This window comes from Gouania willdenowi, chromosome 16 (assembly GCF_900634775.1).
Source record: "Gouania willdenowi chromosome 16, fGouWil2.1, whole genome shotgun sequence".
NCBI lineage: Eukaryota > Metazoa > Chordata > Actinopteri > Blenniiformes > Gobiesocidae > Gouania > Gouania willdenowi.
The window spans coordinates 13,057,334-13,076,064 of record NC_041059.1 but is presented as its reverse complement, the minus strand read 5'-3'; the positions used below and the strand labels follow the sequence as shown (position 1 = coordinate 13,076,064).

Below are 18,731 nucleotides of genomic sequence, written 5' to 3'. Positions count from 1 at the left end.
TAAAAATGTAGCCTCATCATAAACAATAATCTTAATTGTAATTGCTTATTTATGTGGAGATTTAATACAAGATATTGAACGCAATCATCATCGTGTGTGTGAGTATAATAAAATGTAGTCTATACCGCAACTCGGTCGAAAACAAAGGGCGCGCAAATCTCTGCGTTCTAGCGCGACGGAAGCGCTCGGCACCTGCTGCAGCGCTGCTATTGGCTGATAAGTGCGTCATTAAACATAAGTCCCGCCTTTTTCGCCCCACAATTGGTTGAGAGCTGAGACGTCGGCGCTACCTTTAGCCCCATTCGTCACCACTGAGGTTTTATGCCCATTCCGGGGCTGGCTGTTGACAGGACAGCCAGGGGGCGGGGCTGAAGCCCGGTTTTAGATCCTAATTGGTCAGGCTTCTCCCCGAGTCTCGGGTAAAGCCTATATGCTCTCTTGTGATTGGTCCCCTGCCAGGAAACGGGTTTGTATGGTCGAAGCCATAGCCTTGCCCACAGTGCTCTCTGTCTATTTTATTCTCCCGGAGAAGTGTGCGGTGCTGCCCTGAGAGAGAGAGCAATGCGATGATTAAAGCCGCATATGCGGTAGGCTACACACCTATCAGACAGGAAAACACGCAGGAAATAGCCTCATCCCGACTGCCCTGACACCACAGCCTTATTCAAAGACCAGAGCGGAACCACAAGGTGAGACATTTAATTGCCTTTACACTAATCCAAGTCGCATATAGCCGGCGTTATATCCTGAACGTATCATATTACCTCGTCAGGTTAACCTAATGTGTTGGGTTTAAGCCTAAAGGTGAACCAACAGTGGGATTTGATCTTATCTCGTCTGATACGAGGTGTCTAAATGATCTGAGATCTACCTGGAAACCACTGCACTGTTTAAAAATGATTGTGACTAACACACGCTGTCATACGCTGTCAGCTCACGGTATTTAGTGTGTAATACTGTTATTATTAGACATGGATACGAGTTCAAAGGCGTCTTTTTTTTTCCTCGTGGCTGGCTGCAAGTCAATTAAACCTGGGGCCCATGTGATTGCTCAAACCTCCAAGGTGTGGCCCCTGTCATTTTCCCCCCCAACACAATACTCAGGAGTTTATTTACAACGTGTCGCATTGCACAGAGTTTAAAAACACAGCAGGGATTTTAAATAATGTCACCTTTTAATGGTTTATGTGAGCAGATGCCACAGAATCCTCCTCCTCTCATCCCAACCATAGAAAAGGCGTTTCCAGCTCCCCCCACCCGCACATGCACCCACATACTAATTACACACACACACACACACACACACACACATGCACACAGTGGAAGACCCCCGCAGTGAATGACCTCAGCTAGGTATTGTCTATGGGTTCATGGTGTTGCTGTGGAGGAGAGCAATTCTGCTTTTTGGCAACTCCAGCTGCTGCAGGAAGAGTTTGCTGCTTTGTCCAGGCTGTACTGCGACAAGCTGTGTGTGTGTGTGTGTGTGTGTGTGTGTGTGTGTGTGTGTGTGTGTGTGTGTGTGTGTGTGTGTGTGTGTGTGTGTGTGTGTGTGTGTGTGTGTGTGTGTGTGTGTGTGTGTGGATCATAATTCACTGCAGCTAAACACCTGCAAAAGAGCTCCTGTATCATATTCATAATACTGTACACTGGTAGTTTGGTCTGGCTTTGAGACCCAGGATTACCTCCTCCTTTGTCCTTTTTCTAATAGAGGGAAATATTCTAATTTTCATTTTTTTTAATCATTATTATTGAAAAGATAGAGATGTTCGTGCCAGCCATTGGATGAGGATGGAGGTTGTGAGGGGAAATGATAACATACCAAGGAAAATTAGTATATACACCAATTTACTCATGTTTGTTGCATTTTTCTCTGTATTATGCATACTAAGTAGACAGGGAAAACATCAAAACTGACTCACAACTGAATACTAAATAGAAAAACAATAACAGAGCAAAAAATAAACAAGAAAAACTCACAACCTTGGGCATCCAAAGCAAACTTTGCCCCACACAGTTGATTAATGGACCCCAAATCATAATACATGTCTGTGCTATTTACAGTAGTAATCAGCTGACCATATCAGCCAATTAATATAGAAAGTGTCTATTTGTACGGTTGCCGTACGGACAGCCCCCGGTGCTATTGGTACGGTTACCGAAGTACAAGTACGTAGCTTCTTAGGGTTAGTTTAAGGGTTAGGGTTGGGTTAAAACCCAATATAGCAACAATCTTTAGGTTTAGGGTTAGAGTTAGGTTTACGGTTAGGTTTAGTCTTAGTCACGTGACCTAAACTGGCCAAAGACTGACCAAATAGTGGTGCTGCTTACGGATAGAATGTCGATATATTGATACGGCAACCGTACGGATAACAGCTGCCATTAATACATGATAACAATTTTTAACAGAAGCCACCAATTAATCTGTGCAGGAAAATATGAAGAAGATAAAAAAATAGGCCGTGGCTATTGATACGGAAACGTATCCATAGACTGCCAGTCTGTGCATATGCAGCGCCCCTCATTGGCCAATTTAGGTGACGTGGACCACGTGACTTAAAGTTCCGTCAGTTTTATTTTAGCTACCCCGCTAACCCTTTTATTTTAGCCCAAACCCTAACCTTAACCTTAACCCAGGAAATACCCTAAAATGTTTATTTTTTTTCGTATATGTATTTTTAAAGGTGGAATTTTCCATGTTAAATATGTTAAAATGGAAAAATATATATGACGAAAGTGGGATTCGAACCACAGCAGCAGAAAGAAGAATCCTTCTCAGGCGCCTTAGAACACTCGGCCATCCTGAAATAGTGAAGAACAGACACATTACGCTTATGTAGAAATGGTGCGGAAAACGTACCCATGGTCCCGGGGTCTATTGATACGTTTCCATATCAATAGACCTTTCTTAATAAATAATATCTCCCTGCTATCCCCCTCTGTCTCCACCACCTATGCCTACTGTATATCAGTCTCAATAAAGCAAATTTTGAAAAGGAAATTTAGTGATAAAGTCCATTTTTCCAAGCACAAATATTATGTTAATGGCTCGTGTTTCTTTTCTTTTCAGTTTAAAAGCAAAACCACAGAGATCTTACATTTTATTACCTTATCGTGAGGTGAATACTCAAAAACACTTAGGAGCCAATGATTCATACCTTTGTTGAAGTGCAAAGAAACAAAGCAGATTTATTTTTTCACTTTCACAAAATAGAATTTGTGCTCCTTTGTCTGACAATTGTGCCACAGTGTCTTAGAAATGAAGCCAAGCACAATCCAACACTATTGAATGAATGCTTATCTACATGCCACAGAATCCTCTGACATCTGTTTTTATTATTAGCAACATGGTCACACGATGACTCCCACTACTAGTATCTGGTCTTGACGTAGCTAGAAATCACATTGACCCGAGGCTGTGACAGTGTAGGTTTTATTTATTTGTTTTGCGAACCCAACGGTTGATAGAAAGTAGAATTTAATAATGAATATTTATTTCCAACTTTAAGCCAATAATGTATCTAATCATTTTTTTAGCCCTTTGTTGGTGTTGGTGTCTTTAAAATGAGTATTAGTATTTGTAATATAATAGTCCTCAGTGAGAGATGCACACCTGTTTAAGGCCACAGAGAGACTGCATACTTTCCATAGTAGAAGCTGGGTGACGGTAAGCCTTGTAACCATGTTTGCTCCACACCCAGACTTGTATTGGAGTAACAGGTATGGTAACGGGAGGGCTGGGGACACAAGAACAGACAAAAACTGAGAGTGAGACACATAGCTGGAATCAGGCTTGATGACATACCTGCTGAGGCGCGGAGAGGCCTAATCGCAGCTGCACTTATTTGTGCACAGGACGGGAAACACACAGCTGGGGGTGTGATAACAATGAAATTGGATCACATTCTTTACATTTTTTTTTTTCTGTTTTGTTTTGACATTACCAGTAATTCTTAAAATTCAAAGTCAACCCAAATATTACCACAAAACCACAAATAAAAAAACTTGCTGTCATAGAAACAATGGCATGTTGGACAGCATTCTGAATGAAAAGTCACATTACATTTAGACAATTCAAATCAGATTACTGTTTCTAATGAAATTACACATTAATTGATGTAAAATATCTATTAAAAACAAGTCAAAATCTTGTTTATACTGTTTTCAAAATCGGCTTCTTGGGGAATCATTACCATTATTATCTTTATAATTGGGGTGTCCCGAGCCAATAGTGATATCGGATATCTGTCCAATATCAGCCAGAAAACAAATATCGGATTTTATCGGATTGCGTCTAAAATCTCCGATATAAACGCTGTTTTTTGTCCACGCACTCAGTTGTTCCCACCATATAGAATAGAATAAAGCTTATTGTCATATGCACCTGCCAAAAAAGAACAGTTACAACGGAATTGTTGTGCATGTCCCAGAGTCAGATTAAATTAACAAATACAAACAACAACAAATCAGCCAAGACAGTAAAAGTAAAGTATACTAACAGTAAACAATAACTGAAGTCAACTGGAATTGTTGACTATTGTTCTCTGTTTGAGTAACATCACTTGATCAAGCCTTTTCTGACATTCACACTACAAAATAAGTAATAAAAGTAAAGTATGATTCGTATCGGATCAACATCGATATCAGCCAATACTCAAGGCTGTGATATCGGTATCGCATCGGAAGTGAAAAAGTTGAATCGGTACATCCCTACATTATAACACATTTTGGTTCATCTCTATATATGTTTTGTATATCTGTGGGTCATAATCAATAGATATTTAGTTTCCCATCATAAATCTTTTAGTAACTGTATTCAGGAATCTTGACACAGTAAATAATGTCTTGGTGTTTCTTCATAGCATTAAAATGAGCGCTGAGGTAAATACTACTTGATTTAGAGGACAAGTCCTTAGTCTGAGCATCTCGTTCTTTTACCACAACAAGAAACTTCCAACTCAGAATCAATTTTGTTGGTGCCACTTTTTTTTTTCTAGTAACACTCGTTACTTTGTTCGGAGTAAGTAGCCAATTTTAACGAGTGTCCCACCCCCTGAGGCAAAGCTGGATTTGGTCTCCACTCTGGTGCTCATGGAAAGATTTCTCTTCAGTTCTTTGACTTCAGGCTCCATTGGTCCACAGTGGAGAGGCTTCATTTCAGCCCAGTTAACACACTGCATTCAGTCTATTTTCTTTCTCTCCTCACTCTACCATTTAGAAATCTTTTTTTAATCCCTCCCCCTCCCCCTGTCATGTCAGTTTACCGATACAATTGATGTTTCTCGCTGTTCCTGCATCCCTCCACTGCCTCACCCAACATTTTCCATCTCCGTCTTTTATTCCTGTCTTTGCCTTGAGTCGCTCTGTCGTACAATTAGGCCAGTCTAGATATGGCCTATATGTTGCTTTCGTGCAGCTACTGCTCATCGTGCGTGTGTGTGTGTGCGTGTGTGTGTGTGTGTGTGTGTATGTGCGTGTGTGTGTGTGTAGTCTTCCTGTCACTATCTCTCTCACAGCTACAGTTCCCATGATGCTTTGGGGCTCATGACATGGAATAACTCATAGCATGAACTCACTTGTGTCCTTTTCTTTCCTCTACTCAGTGCCACCAGCACCATGTCCATGTCCAGGGCTGTGGGCAACAGCGTCAACGATGTCACGCGCTTCCTATCGTCGGGCGTGGCTCCAGGATCCCCCAAATCCCAGCCCGTTATCTCCGCTGCTAGCCAGGCCGACTGGGCGGCGAAGCGGCTGGTGTGGGTGCCTTCGGAAAAACATGGCTTTGAGGTACAAGTTGGAAGTTATTTCACCACGAGTACAAAGATTTAGACCTCAGATTCACACCATTCGATTAACATCAGCATGTAATTTTATTGTCTAAGCCCAAGATGTAGAAACAAGCATATCATACAATACTAATGACAGTGTGCACTTCATCACCCCCTTGTTCATCTGTTGGCCTATATATTGTCTGTTGGATATATATACTGTACTATTCCTTCTTTCTACAATCTGAATATTAATTCCTTCTTAAATTATTAGCTGCTATGTGTGACCTCATCTGAAGGTGTGTCAGACAGGTGAGGCAAGGCAGCCTAGGGCGTGTGCCTGTCTGCGTGTTATTGTACTGACTGTGGGTTTTTGTATTCTTACGACAGGCTCTGGTTTCCTCCCGTTAAAGTATTTTCTCTGCCACACGACGCTTTTTAAAGCATTAGGCTCAACAAAGCCTGTCATGCAATCCACTGTATGTCCGCTGTGTGAGTCAAGCTATCCCAGCAAGGACTGGTTTCATGAAGCGTTTTAGGAATAGAGTCAATACACTCCTCCTTCACGCTGTCCTTTTTTAAGAGGCTGGTCCACAGACACTGATTAGGTTTTTTTGTCTTGTGATCAGAGACTGACACAGAGAAACAGAAACACATCTATCCACCATCAGCCATATCTGATGAACATGGATGCAAAGACTCACACAGTTGGTTCATTTTGTGACGCTAACGTCCACCAGCTGCAGTGATGAAGCAGAGCAGGATGATGTGCTGTGACAGTCAAAGCTTCAGTTCCATTACCTCCTCTTTAGCAAGCACAAAAAAGGCAGTGTGAACAAATACTGTATGTATGTAAGGATTTTCTCCCGGTTTCTGAAAACTTCTGTTAGGTTAACTCACATCTGTGCAATGACCACAGGAATGTGTAGCTGTGAGGCTATGGTCACAATTCAATTACGATTACAGTAACCAGCATTTTTTCCAATTACAATTATTTTTTTTATCCTCAGAAAGTCAATTAAAATGATATTCTCAATTACTAAAGTTAATTTTGTTCTTCAAACGTGTGCGGACTTGTAGGGTGAGGTGGTTGGTTGGTCGGTTGGTTGGGAAATAGGTAACGATAATGAGAATAACATTGATTGTGGTTTTTTTTGTTTCACTTTGACTTTAATATATTGTTTTTCAGTTTTTGTTTACTTGGAGTGTGATATTTTTTTTTTTTTTTTTTTGTAAAATGTTTTTTGATGGACCCCAGGAAGAGTAATAAGGATCCTTATAAATAAACAAATAAACAAACTAAAGTTCAATTCCAATTAATCACAATTAATAAGCCTGAAATAAATGAAAAGTTAACCTTCCTCTTGCGTTAGCTTTCTGTTTGAATCTCTTATGATAACAGGTCTTAAAGCAGCTGTAAAATACACTGAAAATAAATATCTATCATCTAATTTCTTTACTATCTATTGGTTTCCTTGTTAGGCTTCCTCATCAATGAAAACATAGGTTTTGATATTTTTGGTGCGGGCATCTGAGCCTATTTTGTGTCAGTATAACCCTGGATTACATTTTTTTTAAATAGTAAAATGTGGAAAAGCTTCATATGAAACATATTTTAATAATTGTTAACTACATATATGTAGAACTGTACATAAAACTGTAACATGGTTCCCAAGTTTTGCGTTAAATAAAAAATTTATATTTTTTATAGAATTTTCATGGCAATTACAATTACAAAGTCAGTTATCTAAACTCAATTACTGTTTAATTACGATTATGACAGCAATAGATTTTTGAAATTACGATTCCAACTATAATTACACCATAATTGTAATTAATTATCAATTACTTGATTGCAGTTATAATTGACCCCAACCCTGATCAGAATAGATGTTTCCCATGTTCTGTAATGAACTGGCGACCTGGCCAGGGTCGACGCGGGTTTATGCTCTGAGACAGCTGAATAAGCAGTTTTGATCGGGTAAAGCAGATTTATGGATACATTATTTATTGTTTAAGAACAACACTACATTTTATGATACAGTAAATTATTGATTTATCAGGCAGCATGCATTTACAACCAATAATGCCAACAATTTGATGTAAAACAACCAAAAGTGAAGGCAGTTACAGTGACAAAGTAAACTGGAATAAAAGATAAAAAAGCTACTCACTACGAGCAGCAGCCTTTTATTCTGCCAGTTTCTCTGTTCAATTCACAAACCTAAAAAAAAGAAAAGAAAGTAAATAGACAACAGTGTCCAAATTTACTGTCTTCTTATCTTTTTGTTTTGGTTGGTCAGCTCCCTCAACCCTCTCTGCTTTCCCACTGTGAGGAAACCACATCAGGAGTCCAATGCAAGCTAACAGAGAGCTAGGTTTTCACCTCACATTTCACTCCTACCCAAATAAAGCAAATTATCCGAGGAAATCAACTCTGGTTCCTTCATTCATTCAAGACCCCAACATATACGGTATTTGACTATGGGAGGTGGAAAGTGTAAGAAAACCTCACACAGTTGGGAAGAGAATGCAAACGATAAAAATGGACAAGGTCTTAAGGTGTGTCTTGTCTAATTAAAATAAACACAACCTTTTACTAGAGATGGCCTGGGTATCCATTCTGATTTCCCAAATCATTTTGATTCACGAGGGCCTGATTTGATTTGTGATTCAATTTGATTTTGATTTGGTTCATTATATTTTAGTAGTGGTACCAATTTTTTATCAATTTTACTTGAATATGAAAGAGATTCTCAGATATTTAATGCTGTAAATAGTATAAAATAAATAAATGAATAGAAGAAAGTAACTTTAACTTGTAGCAGTATTAAAATTATTGATATTCATGGTGGGGTGGGTGGGCCATTTTTTGTCGTTTGGCATAGTATTCTGTAATTCAATTTAATTTCCAATGTGTCTGTGTCCATTTGCATTCATGTTTAAAAAGAAAATGGCAATTGTATCTTGTTATTGGAAGTTGGTATTTTTTCCATAATAAAAAAAAAAAAATATATATATATATATATATATATATATATAAAGAATATTCATATTTACATTAATATTATTTTTATTTATTTAGTAATTGAGCCCACAGCACTGCATTGCACATAGTGGGAAAAGACGTATTAAATGATCAGTTGTACAGTTTTATTAATCGATTTTGGACCATTCAAAGAAAAAAACGATTTTAAATCGATTCATGTATTTATTTAACCCAGACCTACTTTTTACTTGATGTTTCAACTTTGGGACTACACTAAGATTAAAATATTTGAGCTTATCGAAAGATAACAGAGACTGTTTTATTTCTTAGTCAGAGTTTGCTGAGATATGATGAAGTAACACCACATCTTTAGACTGGTTTTTAACATAAAGTTATGTCTTCATAAATGGTTGTGGCTTTGTACCTTGACATGTTCTTCTGCTGCTTACATCTAATGTGGTAAAAACCCTTCTTCTATACTGGTTCGGGTATAAAGATGTTTGGTTTTTAATTCTCTCCTCAGTCGGCCAGCATTCGAGAAGAGCGTGGCGATGAGGTGGAGGTGGAGCTGACGGACAGCCAGCGGTTGCTGACCCTGTCCAGAGAGGAGGTGCAGCGGATGAACCCGCCACGCTTCAGTAAAGTGGAGGACATGGCCGACCTCACTTGCCTCAATGAGGCCTCAGTGCTGCACAACCTGAGGGAGAGATACTACTCTGGCCTAATCTATGTAAGCTGACAAAAATGTGATTTCAAGCTGAAAGATTTCCCAACATTATTCCAGAGAATCCATAGTGTTTGGTAGGAGCACACAGGCTGCTTCTGATGTTGTGTTAATGCACGTGTTCCAGGGAGTGCTTTGGCATCTCCTGTGTAAACTGATACGAGGAGGTAAGGGAGGCGAAGAGATTCGACTTACAAGGTTGTTCTTGTGCGTTGAGGTATCTCTGGTTTCTGTTCAAGATCAAGAGAAAGTTGTGAGTACAGAACAGAGAAAGAGTATAGACTAGTGAATCTTATTAGAAAGGGATAGCAGCATTACTAATGTAGCCCAATAATCACAGATATACGTATGCTGTATTTACTGGGTGCAATTCTGCATAATAAAGTAAATGACAGTGTCCTGTTAGTGGGTGAACGAGGAAGGATGTTGCTGTAGAGAGGGAATGTAGAGTGTTACAATAAAAGATAAGATAGTGGTGTTTGTGCACTACTTATGGCTTTCACTGAGTCATAATTAGTCTAAGATTATCTTTTAGTCTTTAGAAAAAAAAATTATTTACTTTACTGATGTCAATTCAAGTGATCACTCCTCAGTGTGTCTGCTTGGCCTTGAATATTTGGACAAGGTGTAAACTTTCTATACCAAAGAAAATGTTGAACTTGGCAGACTTGCAATGATGGGTTAGTCGGACAACTGGTTGGTGTTTTTACTTTCTGACAATGTTGCATTAACTAAGTGGGTACGCATAGAATGGATAGAATAATTTCACATAAACTGTATTTGATTAGAATCGCAGCGGCAGCCAAAAAGCCATAGCATGAGTGTTAACGTTTTTAACTGCGGATAAGAACGATCAATGATTAAAGTCGGCAATGAAAAATAATAAGCACTTTGCTTGATAATTTGTCCCTGTGGTGGTGATTGATGATCTTTAATCTCTGCTAATTGGCTCTGAGTAGTCACACTGTCCCATAATAATGTGTCAGAAGTGTTCTAATATATTGCATGCAGATATATTACTTAGGTGGGAATGATTGTTTTAAAGTATTTTATGTATTTATTCTAGTTTTCTTTGTCCTGTGTGTTTCTACAGACATATTCAGGGCTGTTCTGTGTGGTTAGTAAACCATACAAGAACCTTCCTATCTACACGGAGTCCATTGTGGAGATGTACAGAGGTAAAAAACGCCACGAGATGCCCCCGCACATCTACGCATATCAGAAGCAGCCTATCGCAGCATGCTTCAAGGTAAATCAGTGCTATCTGTGACTTGTGACCATGAGCTACCTCTCACCCTATAGCGTTCCCATACTTTCCCTATCTGCTATCGGCTGAGAGGTGGAGCTGAATACGTTGTGTGATCTTTGATCGCTTAGACACGCCGTGAATGCTATTTAAAGGTGTGGTGTATTCTGAGCGTGTTGCTGTTATCTGAAGCTTTAAAGGTAAAAACAAATATTCAGGAACACGTTTTTTCCCCCAGTTGGGATTACTGAGCTTGACACTCCTTTTACCAAAGGCAGATATGTATGTCCCGTGGTAAACTACATGTTGTACCTTAGACGTAATGACAATGCATGAGTGACATTTTTTTACGCCTCACCCGTCAAGCTGACTTCATCAAGTGACAAGAGAATTCCCAGCTACCCTTGAAAAACTGTTAACGGTTTATTGAGCAATATGACAGCCCCAGGTCATCTAGCTGGGATGACAGGACGGGACAGAGATGATATAAGCCCTCGGTAGTAGTTATCACTCGTCCTCCACCTCCCTCTGGGTAGGTTTGTAGGCGTGTTACCACAGTGATTGAACCTGTAGGACCAGTATGAATTCTTCGTGGCTTGAATGCGTGGGAATCTTATAAGCAAACACAAGCAGCGTTAGAAACAATGTCCACCTATTGACTATTAGTCTAGTGTTGGTTTGGCAGCCTAGATAGTGTAGTTTAGTTGGTGACCCACTTGTATGTACTTTACTATTGATAAAAGAGTGTGTGTTATACCAAGAATCAGAGATATGAGATTCAGATACCATATCTATCTATCTATATATCTGTCCTATTAGGGGTGTGTATTGCCTGGCAATCTGTCGATACGATTTGGATCCCGATACATAGGTCAGATTACTATACAATATATTCCGATATTAAAGTAAAGGCAATTATTGAGATTATTTTTTTCAACTAATCTGTAAATTTGCACCCTTCATGAGCACGTTATGTATGACATATATTTTATTGTCATATTTTACACTCAAAACATTGGCTTTAACATGCCATGTGCCAACAACTTCAAATAAAAACCTTTAAAACCTTTTAAAAAACCAACTTTGGCTTTTCACGCAACGTGACTTTAGTGCAACTTAACTGAGGTATATGCCTAGAACAAACAATAAATGCAGAAAGTTAGTACTTTCTTTTTAGATTTTATTGAAAAAACCACAAGCTGGTCAATATGCCCAGGTTTCAGCGCACTTCTTTTGCATTTACAATGTCTCCTGCAGTGGAAAAGACTTTCCTGGTTAGATAAAGGTAAAAATAAACAAATAAATCTATCTATCTATCTATCTATCTATCTATCTATCTATCTATCTATCTATCTATCTATCTATCTATCTATCTATCTCAAGCGCTTTTCTGATGTATGCCGTTGTGTAAACATAAACTATGGGTCATATTCTGACAACGCAATGGAGAACAGGGATCGTTTGCACTCTTCGTGTAAAATTAGGTACTAAAGTCACTGATGCCTGTAATTACAATTATGCAAGTCCTTTCATGAGCGCCTTTCCTAAACAGTGATGTAAATATTCTTGTGTCAACGTGTTTTCTCTCATTCTTACAGATAGAGAAGATCAGGCCATTCTTTGCACGTGAGTAGCTTTCATTTTTACCCAGTGTATGCATTGTGAATGATTTCTCATCTGTAATAAGACTAACACTGCTGTAAGGATGAACTAGAAACTTGAATGTCTATTAAAGGGAAAAAATGACAGCTTGGGGTAATTTAAATGATGGGTAATATTTAGTTTTTTTTATACAAAAAATCAAATTATGGAAGCAAACAAAGATTTACGAAAATCAGAACAGTTTTCTATATTACGCAGAACTTTATGCTAATGTTTTAAAAACCTAGCGGGGACAGAAATGTGACTGTAGCCTCCTGAGTCTGTATCCATCATGCCCTCATTGTCTCCCATCCCTCTCCTTGCCTTTCTTGTCTTTCTGACAGACTCTTCCTGTCATTGTCCGTGCATCCCACTTTATTATAATCCTAAATTAGCATTGATGTGTATGTGGAGCAAGGCGTCTGCTTCTTTCAGCCCTTTTATTGGTACTTTTTCCCATTTATTGTTTTCCAAAAAGCAACAATCTTGACAGTGGGTATCCTCCACTCTCTGTTTATAAAAAGAGCTTTGAACGCACCACATGAGTTGTGTGCTTATAAATGTGAAGAATGTATGTGTTAAGTTTCTTGTCTCCTGTGTGTTTCCTCTTCTTAAACTTTTGCCATCACAAGGTTATCTATAGAGGATGTGCAGTGACGTCATGGTTTGTGTTTATTCTACCATATTGGACACAAGAAAGCTGAAGTGGAGGTTAGAATTGTGTGGAGGAAGATTAGAGACGGCATAGTGATGTCTAGACCTTTCAAAGACATCCTTTCAAAGTTCACCGAACATTCAGGATTCGCAAAAATATATTCTCCAAATGTCTTTAAAGAGTTGGTGCCAAATTCGGCTCTACAAAAAATTGTGGACGGTATGAATAAAGATAATTTTCCAGACTTTGCATACCCTGATCTTGCAATTACTTAATTAATAAACAGTCCTACTATACTGGGGAGTAGCTGAAAGTATAGAAAGGCTTGGAAGCTTAGAATCAGCTATCCCAAGGATGGGTGACATACCGATTTGGAAAGTACCAAACATTGATTGGATGTTTCTGTACTTAGGAGGCTAAATGGAAAACTGTTGCCGCCCTGAGCCCAGGGTTGCCACATCACATACATGCAAAAACATATGATCTCAAATAGGGATGCACCGAAATGAAAATTTGAGGTCGAAGCCGAATAAAGTATAAACTCTTGGCCGAATACCGAATGCGGTTTTTCACTATTTTTTTAATAGTCCCTAAATAGCCTCCTAGAATGAACTAAAACAACACTGCGGTTTAATATAGAATATATATTATACTTTATTGCCATATATGTAAATGCAAACTGCACTATTTTTTCTACTGTTGAATTGGACGACTTCTAACTTTTACTCGGTGACAGAGAGCGGAAAGGAGAGAATCTGGCTTTGTTTGAGTGCGGAAAGGAGGAGCTGTTGCTGTTGTTGCTGCTGCTGATTCTGCAGCAACGCGCACACACCCTTCCAACTCAAAGTCACTGCACGTTGTTTGATTGCGTCACTGCGTCACACACTACTATTCAGCCTTGCTTTTAACTCACTAAACCGAAGGCCGAATGTGGCTTTTTTTGCAATATTCGGCCACTGAATATCCGGTGCATCCCTAATCTCAAATCTTTAAGGCCCCTAAATCGATTATTTCAGTCGTACTTACCTGCAAGGAATTGTTCTCCGCAAATGAAAGCTTGTTCTCCTGGCTCCCAATTTTTTCTGCCATTTTGCTGATGTGAGTAAACAACACTGGTCTTTCTAAGACAGCACACAGGCAAACAACACCGGAGCCTGCAGAGGTCTTGTCTTCCAATATGGTGTATAAACAAAGTTGTGTGAAGTGTGATGTCAGCTGCATGTCCTTTTTAGTTAACATGGCTACTAAAAATTGATGTATATAAGTATAATTTGGTTCTTACACATTGTTTTGCCTTTCAGGGGCGAGTCTGGAGCTGGAAAAACAGAAAATACTAAGAAAGTTATCCAGTATTTGGCACTTGTTGCCTCCTCCCATAAGGGAGGGACTCTGGGTAGAAACAAAGAAGTGACACAGGTGAGTTACAGCTGTGGCATCGCAGATTGGAGAAGAAGATATATATTTTTCCCCCAGTAGCAGTATCAGTAGAAGAGCAATGCTGGAAGCCACAGAAATCTGAAATATATCATGGTTTGCTTCTTACTGTAAAGGCTGGGCTGTTTATCTGTAATTTGTGCTTAGCTCCATTGATGAAACATTTTAACTGTTAAATGAGACTTTGTTCACTAATTATCATAATGTGGACCAATTTGGGTTTATTAAAAAATGTCATCAGAAGGCAGTTAAACATCTGTTTAAACACTTCAATTGACACCACAGATTCACATTAGTTCTTATTAAAACATTTTCTTTCCTCTGCATGGAGGGAAGTAGATACACCACAGAAATCTGGAAAGATTTTTCTTTTCCAAAGTAAAGCATATGTAGTGTTGTTGATACTCTATGGTTGAAGTATGGAGATGCAGTTGTGTTATTGTTTGACTTGTGCCGTAATAAATGAAATGCAAAGCTTCAACTGCACAACTATTTGAAATAAAGGCAGACATATCATATGAGAGCACAATTTAAATAACAGGTACAAACACATCTGATTTATTGGTTTATTTATGCTGTTCATTGTGAGCACCCATAAGGAAAGGGATGAGATTCAGTATTTGGTCTTAAAGGGTGTTTAGTAGCAGAAAAAATGGTAACTTGTAAGCATTTGTGCAAGTGTAACTTAGCTAAAAAACGTGTTCTCGACCACTTTTTACAACTGAAGGATACCTTTACTCAAATGAAACTAATGATGGTAAAGGTTTTCTCTTGATACTCAGCGTGTAGTATGAGTGGTAAGTGTTGGAGGAATTTCCTCCAGCATCATGTTGCATAAGGAATGCCAAGGCCGGTCATTAAAGGTGCAGTCCGCGACTCTCAGATCCCTCTCTCCCCCTCCCTCCCCGCTGCTCTCTTGCCCTGCCTCCAAACTTTCCAAAGTCCCTCCCTCAGAGGAGCTAACAACCTAACGTTAGCCAGACAGCAACATCACAGTAATATAACATGCTCTGTTAAAAGCATATTACTGCAGCGCTTCGCTCTCTCAATGTGCACACACCTCAGCAGCAGCGCCAACAACATAGTGTCACTTACAGCAGCCCACACGGAGGCTGCTGCGAGCACATGAACAAACACATGCACCACAGAGTTCTAGTGTAACAATTACAAATCAAATATAATGTAAATCAAGCAGCAGTAATTACCTTTCAAGCAGAAAAGTCACCAATTCCATCTTCTGCTCCTCCAGACCATACACTGTAAAAAAGATGGCACTCTTGCTCCGGGAAAGGGGCGGGACTGTGAGCTACAGCTGTCAGACAGCCCATCAAACACAATCCTGGCTCTGATTGGTTCTTTTTGCTCGGTCACGGTGCATTCTGGCAATCTTCCAAAGGGGACTCAATGAGTCTGTTTTTTTCATACAAACTACTAGTTTAATGTAAAGCTGTCCTTACACAGTGACAGCTTTAGCAAGACTTTTATAAGAGTTGCAGACTGCACCTTTAAGGGTCGATTCTGTACATGAGATTCTGGAGGGTAAATTGCTGAAAGGGTTCATGCTGGCTTTGATTTAAAAAAGGGTCTGAATACACGTTGCATTGCAGTGTGTTGTGAATGAGAAGTTCAACAGGGATTTTTCTGAACGAGGCATGTGATCATCGTATTACAGACGATGAGTCCAATGTGTTACATTTCCTTTAAGACCTGGCAGTGGACTTTTTCTGTAGTTCTTCTTTTTCCTACTTTTTCTCAATATTACCTCTGACCTTCGTTTCTTCCTTCCTTCCTTTGCTTGTTTCCTCCTTATTCCATGTTTTCTGCACCATCCCTCTCTCTGCGGCCTGCATGCTCAGATTGATGGCTCTAGGTCCCTTCCCAGAGGTAGCACTATGGTGAACAGGGTGAGTTAACTCTGAGCCGCTTTCCTGTCCTTCCTTTGGCTATTAAAGATTCTTACTTACTTATTTACTTACACACGGGTACCTAATGATCCCAACAATGTTTCAGACTAACTGAAAAATAAACTTTAAAGCTCTGAGCTGCCTTTACTCATGACTTAAAAACAATTAACCTGTACTGTGCTTTCAGTTTGGCCTGTTTGTACTTCTTTTTTTGTTGCTGTGATTGTTGTCTTACTTGTCCTTTTTGTTTTTGTTTTTAACCATCCATGTTTTCATCCATCCACCTAATCCTCTCACCCCCAAAAACTACATTTTCTTCTCAAAAACCAAGAGTTTGCAGTATGTGAGTATCAGTGTAAAAAAACAAAAAAAAAACAACTTGTGGTTTTGTTTGAACTTTTTCATGTATATGATTTTATGTATATGTATTTTCAGCATAGCCTTTCACTGCATTGCTAATCTAAATAGTTATATTTGTTTTTGTTTTCTGAGCCTCTTGTTTTTGGTACTTTGCTGAGCTATGGTAGCTAGTAGTAATAAGCTGTCTTTTAGTTGAGCTGTTTGACATTTATTCTACGGTGTTTGTTTTAAGAACAAGAAATCTACAGTGTGTGTGCGTGCGTGCGTGTGGGTGCAGACGAGGGTGTGGGAGTGTGGGTGTGTGACACTAGCTGTCTTTATCTGAAGGCCGTGAGGTGTATAGTACATACTTTTGGCTTTGTTTCTGTCTGCAGCATTCAGGTTGTTTCTCAGACAGTGAACAGTGTTAAATGTTCATGTAAAACTGCTTCTTGTTGCAAACTTCCCTGATGCTCATCATCCGTGTTGCTGCTGTTGCTGCTGCTGCACTGGCAATGCGACAGCTCCCAGAATGCTTTGCAGCTTGCTACAATAAGCCAACATAGTGTTATTATTGTAGCTCAGTGACTGCTTGTTCAGTGACAGCGGTTCTCAACAAACATCTATTTGATTGTGGTCTGATTGAATTTGATTTTTTTTTAAAAAAACAACCAAATTATCCCACATCATTTGTACTTGTTGTATTAAATGCCTATTGTTAACTCCTTACTCTAACAGGTGTTGAGAATCACTGCACTAGGTGTGCTTGTATTGTTAAATAAAATGCACTGGCTCATGACTCTCCTCTCATTGGATAAGTCATGTCATTGGGGCTTTTGACATAGAAGTGCTGTAGAAGTTTCATGTAGAGCAGGATTAATGTTGTTGTTTTTTTTTTTAGGATCTTATTTTGTTTCAAAGTTGATTGTAAGTCTGTATTTTTGTCTAAGGGTGAGCTGGAAAGACAGTTGCTGCAGGCCAACCCCATACTGGAGGCCTTTGGAAATGCAAAAACCGTGAAGAATGATAACTCCTCCAGATTTGTAAGTCATAACAAGCAGATGATGGTTTTTCACTCACTAAACGTTTTAATCTAAATTCTATCATTAGTGTGAGTTTATTTGATAAAGTGACACAGTTTGTGATTTTCTTTCTTTCAGGGTAAATTCATTCGCATTAATTTCGACGTGGCCGGATACATCGTTGGTGCCAATATTGAGACCTGTATCCTTTATTCTCTTCATCACTTCATCTCTTTTTTTTTAAAAAAAAAACTAAATACTTTCTGAATCTCAAATTGTTTTCTTTTTAATAGAGCCCTAAAACGTAGTGCATATAACTTACTTATGTCATAATTATGTTCATGGAACAGTTATAAAATGTCTTTTGATTTGAATCCAATGACAAGTAGGAACAAACACAATGTATTCATTCTCATCACACACCGCAAAAGCATTTTTTTTTTTTTTTATATTTCAGTGGGAATCATAGCTATTTATTATTCACACTGCTGATCTCTGGGAAATCTAACTCAGCTGACAGGAGGTGGAAATTTTAAGTAATGATGCAAACCTGGTAGGATTTCCCCACCTGCAAGCAAACATTGGGGTTTTCTTCTCTACATGTTCGGACAGAAAACTTGAAATACTGAAGGCACGTTTCATTCGCAGCCTGGTGACAGTATTACTAAGGCAACACTGAGACTATCATCATTTGTCTTTTAAAGTGTCTGTTTCAGAATATTAGGCAAAAAAAGGCTCTTTATTACATTAGAGCAGCGATTCTCAACTGGTAGGTTGGGACCCAAAAGTGAGTCCTGGACAGCTGGTCAAAAATAAATAAATACTTCATGTCTCTCGTGTAAGCTTGGTTGGTTGAATTTAAAAAAAAATATTGTGTCGCGATATAATGAAAATGGTGGTCCCAGGGTGAGACCAGTTGAGAACCCCTACATTAGAGTATCCAGGAAAAGATGACATCTAATTGTGTTGTTTCTTATGGAAATGTTTGATTTGATTTTACAGCTAATTGGTC

At 38.9% G+C, this 18,731-nt stretch overlaps 1 protein-coding gene across 1 annotated transcript in view; it reads left to right on the top strand.

The window, feature by feature from the left end:
- Positions 1 to 494: 494 nt before the first annotated feature.
- The window catches only part of myh14 (myosin, heavy chain 14, non-muscle), a 41,248-nt gene continuing 23,011 nt past the window's right edge, over positions 495 to 18,731 (top strand). Inside the window, 10 exon segments of the mRNA XM_028471248.1 lie at positions 495 to 689; positions 5,601 to 5,784; positions 9,278 to 9,484; positions 10,572 to 10,689; positions 10,692 to 10,727; positions 12,323 to 12,350; positions 14,322 to 14,436; positions 16,311 to 16,358; positions 17,648 to 17,740; positions 17,858 to 17,921. Coding sequence (XP_028327049.1) covers positions 5,614 to 5,784; positions 9,278 to 9,484; positions 10,572 to 10,689; positions 10,692 to 10,727; positions 12,323 to 12,350; positions 14,322 to 14,436; positions 16,311 to 16,358; positions 17,648 to 17,740; positions 17,858 to 17,921 — 880 coding nt within the window. The 5' untranslated portion in view covers positions 495 to 689; positions 5,601 to 5,613.